The following is a 4,344-nucleotide window of genomic DNA, read 5'->3' as shown; positions in this document are numbered from 1 at the left end:
CTGGAGTGCATATGGAATGATAAAGACAACAGTGTCTCTGTCCTTGTCATCCTTTCTGCAAGGCCTGCATATGGCACGGGGAGACAAAGATATTTTAGCAGGAATCTAAGAGTCTTCAGAAACTTATACATATGCTCCAGGATTGGGCACGGGGTGGAGGGAGGAGGGAAGGCAAGAGACTTTAATTAGAGCAGCTCCAAGAGCCGCTCTAATTAACATGCCCAGAGCATCTGATACATCAGCACCCCCACGCTTAAGAATGGCAGCAGGGTCTCTTTAGCTAAAGCTTGTTTGATGAGCTTTAGTTAAAATGCCCCCACTGCCATTTTTAAGCATGGGAACACTGATACACAAGACACTGGATTCTGCAGGACTGTGGTAATTACCACACTCCCGCAGACTCGACTAATCGAGCCTGCTCCGACACGCTGTCGTTTCAGCGTCTCAGAGCAGCCTCGCTGCTTGTCTATAGGCACCCTTTAAGTCCACAGCCTCCAGGTGTATTTAAAATCAGGTTTGCAACAGAAAGCTAGCCTGGACCTTTCTGATAGAGGAGCTAGCATCTCAGTCCGGAGGCTGAATTAAGAGATTGCTTACAGAATCAGGTGCTACATTTATTGTGGCAACAGACACAAACAGTACCTGAATTTAGGCTCTCAGCCAGGAATGAGCACATCTGAGGATTATAAACACTGTGCTCCCATTTATATTTATGCACGAGTAACTCTGGGAATTCAATAGGGATAGTAAAACTGGATTAAGTAACTCAAATGTGCGGGATCTGGCATTCATATACGTCCAAAGCAGCTGGGCCTGTTTTCTCAGAAATTATTTCCAATCTAGCTCACACATCTGTAGGATCCAAAGGAACCCCAGCCCCCTCCCCAACTAAGGAGAGGACTATAGTTTCTGTTGCAAAATGTCCCTCCAGCCCTGCTCTGAGAACACCGCACTCGGCAGGCAGGATAAATGCTGTGACCTGGATTCAAAGATGCCGCGCTGAAGTGCAGTCACATGGCCTCCTTTCTCAATATAGAAACCAGAAACTAGGCCAGGTGGATTCTATATTTAAAAACCTGTCAATAACTGGGCATCTACATGGCTCTAATAGCAGCCGGAGCTTTGGGGTTTCAAGCGCTGTGAGTTGTGCCTGTATCTTGGGAGAGTGGCAGCTTCATCTTGTTGCTTGTCTGCATTGTTAAATGTATTATTGGCAGGATTTTAAACATTTCCCTCCCCACACGCACACATCCGCACACACTGCCTTCTCCCTAACCTGCATGGAGGTGGGATCTCCTCTCAGGGTAGGACTATGTGCTTCTTGGACCTACATCCCAAGCTGCCCCCTGCCCTAAACCACTGAACAGCTACATAGAAACCCCCTCTGCCTACCCTGCTTGCACCCTCATGTGCTCAGAGCTCACCTGGTGCTGCAGGCTGAAGATACAGGAAGTCTTCCCGTGGCAACCCGCAACCCCTTGTTCTCCCTGCCCTTGTGCACCCCACATCCTGCCTCTGCTGTGCATGAGGGGAACTGGACCAAGATAAGGAGAGGAGAAGCGGGCAGGCAGGCATCTCAAAGGGCCCCTGGTCTATGCCCTGCATGTGGCTGCTGCAAGGGAGACTCACCTGGACCAGGCAGACAGAGAGCATGTCATGTCTAGTCCTCTTAGCCAAAGGCAGACTGGCTCCAAGACCAGATCCTCTTGCAGGCAGCTCTTGCGGGAAGGCCCTCTTCAGGATGGTCCCCAAGTCTGGGCTGAGACATGAGCAGCAAGCTCACACCAGTGTCACCTCTGCAGTGTTCAGGCTGTGGCTGCCAGCTGGGCACTGCTCATGAGGACCAGATCCAGGGGGGAAATGCCAGTCTGCAACCTAACTCTAGTGAAGTACATCACACAAAATGTCTATGACCTCATAAGCAGACATACACAGAGAACTAGCATGAACCAGCTGGTATAAAAGGCACCCTTTGTGAACAACTGGACTAGGCGGAGTAGGATGCCAGGTCTGAACAACCACAGACCCAGCACTGCTCTCTTGGTCACAAAGAGCTGCTTCTGATGTACTAAATACTTTCATCTTCCAGGTTTCAGAGCTGCTTTCTCAAGAAAGTTCACCTGTTTCAGGCTGGAGCTGAGGTAGAAGCTTGGTTTTACTTTCTAAACAAGTTACAGGTAATGCTCCACATTAAATGATTTGTTGGGTTAGTCCAGGAAGCCATGTGATATGCTGCAAAGCCAAATATGATAGCTTCCCTTAAAAAGCCCCTTCAGGAGTCAAGAATATGTGCATTAAATAGTCAGATAGCTGAAACCCCAACCTCCTTTTAGCAACTGTGTTTTTGATGAGTGGTTCTATAAAGCCTTTTATGGACAGGAGTATTTTCAATACTTTTGGGGGGAAAAAATTAAGTAGGAGGGATTGAAATTTCCCATGTGTAAATTTGAAGTTTAGGCACTGCAGTGGTTGGGTTGTGTTAGCTCCTGAAAACAAAAGGCCAGAACAAGGCTAGTTTCCTTTCTACAACTAACCCAAGCAACATGCCAACAACACAAATAGCAAAAAGAGGGACATTGGTAGGTATTTAAGGTATTTAAAAATCTTGAGTGTATGCAATTCAGTAGGTAAGGGACTTTTCACAGCATGGACTTTTATTTTCATCATGTCTCTTCAAAGCAGCCTGAAAAGAGAAAGATGGACTAACCCACGTTGCAGCCACCAAAAGAATAACATTTTGCTTAGGTGGCTTTCCACCTTCTGGGCCTCGGAAGAAAACACGTGTAGAGCAGTGACTACCATGAGAAGAAGAACCGTGTAGAGAAACATTTGCAGAACAATGTTTTTTGAACATGCTGTCAGTAAAGGTACATTAGTCTGTTTCCCTTGCGTAAGCCTGGGAAAGTTTTTAGTTTTCCCATTTGGGTTATAAGAAATGTTAGGTGTTCCCTGAATTTTACAGGCTTAGCTTTGCTCGTATGGCCTGGGGAGAGACAAACAAAAAGGACTAAAGTAAGTAGCTCACCTCCTTGCCAGCTGTGCTGCATCTGTTGCAGCACTGCCATTGACCAGAAGAGAAACGTTGGAAACTGCTCCAGCTAGAAAACACTCCACAATGCCTTGGTTCCTCCTTGGGCAATAGCCAAAGTCATCTCCAGTTACTATTAGCTTCACTCTGTCCTGGAGCATCCTTATGGGTCAGCCCTGACAACAGCAAAGCAAAGAAGAAGAAAAATAAAAAACAAAGCAGTGACTAATCTGCAGATTAAGAGGAACCAGAAAACAACAGGCTCAGGTATTGGATGAATCAAAAAGTAAGTCAGTCTCTGACTACATCTGCTGCTCCACCTTAGCTGTTTACAACTATGCATACATTCTTCAGTACGTATTATTTCTATTTTTTACCATAACTGCTGCTCTTGCAAATAATATTCTATCCCTCCTCCAGTAGCAACATGGCCCTAGTTCCCTTTTCTTCGCAGAGGGAAGGATTGTCCTTAATCTGTGGTATATATCCAGATTAAATGTAGTTTGTCCAGTTCGAAAGGTCAGTTTCTTACACGTCGATTTAAAAGGCTGATGGTAGCTCACGGGTTCAAAATCCCTTTACTGCCGTACTCCAGCAGTTAGCTTTACAGGATCTCATGAGGAGTGACCACCACAAATGCAGCCAGCAGACAATCCTCCTAGAAGCAATCAAGCCATGCTTCGAGTTCAGTGGCTGACTTTGGGTAGCTGGCTCGCAGCAGCAATCCAGCCTGACGAGCGTGTGAGCTGGGTCCAGGTCCCCTGTGCGCTGAGATCTGAAGTTGCATCACAGAAACAACCGGAGCCTTTCCCACATCCGGACCTCCGCAGATGCAGCACTCGGGAGGGTTTCACATTAAAGAATGGGAGAAAGGAGACAGCTTGGCCCCCCACGGTGCTCACATACCCTCTCCCGCACTGGGGTCCAAGCCCGGTGAGCAGGAGCGGGTGCATGGGGCCGTGCCAGGTTCGTCAGCACTTGCCGCCTTGGGCAGCTGAACTGCAGTGACAGGCACGAGGTTTCTTTAGCGTTTTCCACACGGGAAGCCGGGTTTTCTGCTTCGCTAGGACCGCGCCAAAGCCTGGCTCAGACCCCAGCGAGGGTGCTAGGCCTCTTCCTCTCGGCTCCACAGCAGCTGAGCGTCTTCTCTGGCTCCGGCTGCGGGGCGGGAGCCGGCTGCCCGGCCGTGCCAGCACACGGAGGAAGTGTCTAGCGCTGCAGCCCCCGAGGGCAGCAGGGCCGCGCAGCACCGGCGAGGCGGCCTGGGAGCCGGAACCGGCGGCTGCCGGGGGCCGAGGCCGGGGCGGGCACCTTCC

At 49.1% G+C, this 4,344-nt stretch overlaps 1 protein-coding gene across 2 annotated transcripts in view; it reads right to left on the bottom strand.

The window, feature by feature from the left end:
* YDJC (YdjC homolog (bacterial)) overlaps positions 1–4,018 on the bottom strand; it is a 27,108-nt gene extending 23,090 nt beyond the window's left edge. Inside the window, exons 1-2 of one of the 2 annotated variants that reach the window (XM_019539067.1) lie at positions 3,406–4,018; positions 3,026–3,204 (exon numbers count right to left, since the gene is read on the bottom strand). In XM_019539067.1, coding sequence (XP_019394612.1) covers positions 3,026–3,189 — 164 coding nt within the window. In that variant the 5' untranslated portion in view covers positions 3,190–3,204; positions 3,406–4,018. The remainder of the gene's footprint in view (positions 1–3,025; positions 3,205–3,405) is intronic. The other variant, XM_019539068.1, reaches the window with a different exon arrangement.
* Between the last annotated feature and the right edge of the window lie 326 nt (positions 4,019–4,344).

This window comes from Crocodylus porosus, unplaced genomic scaffold (assembly GCF_001723895.1).
Source record: "Crocodylus porosus isolate Cpor-Errol unplaced genomic scaffold, CroPor_comp1, whole genome shotgun sequence".
Taxonomy (NCBI): Eukaryota; Metazoa; Chordata; order Crocodylia; family Crocodylidae; genus Crocodylus; species Crocodylus porosus.
This window is presented reverse-complemented; position numbering and strand designations above follow the sequence as displayed.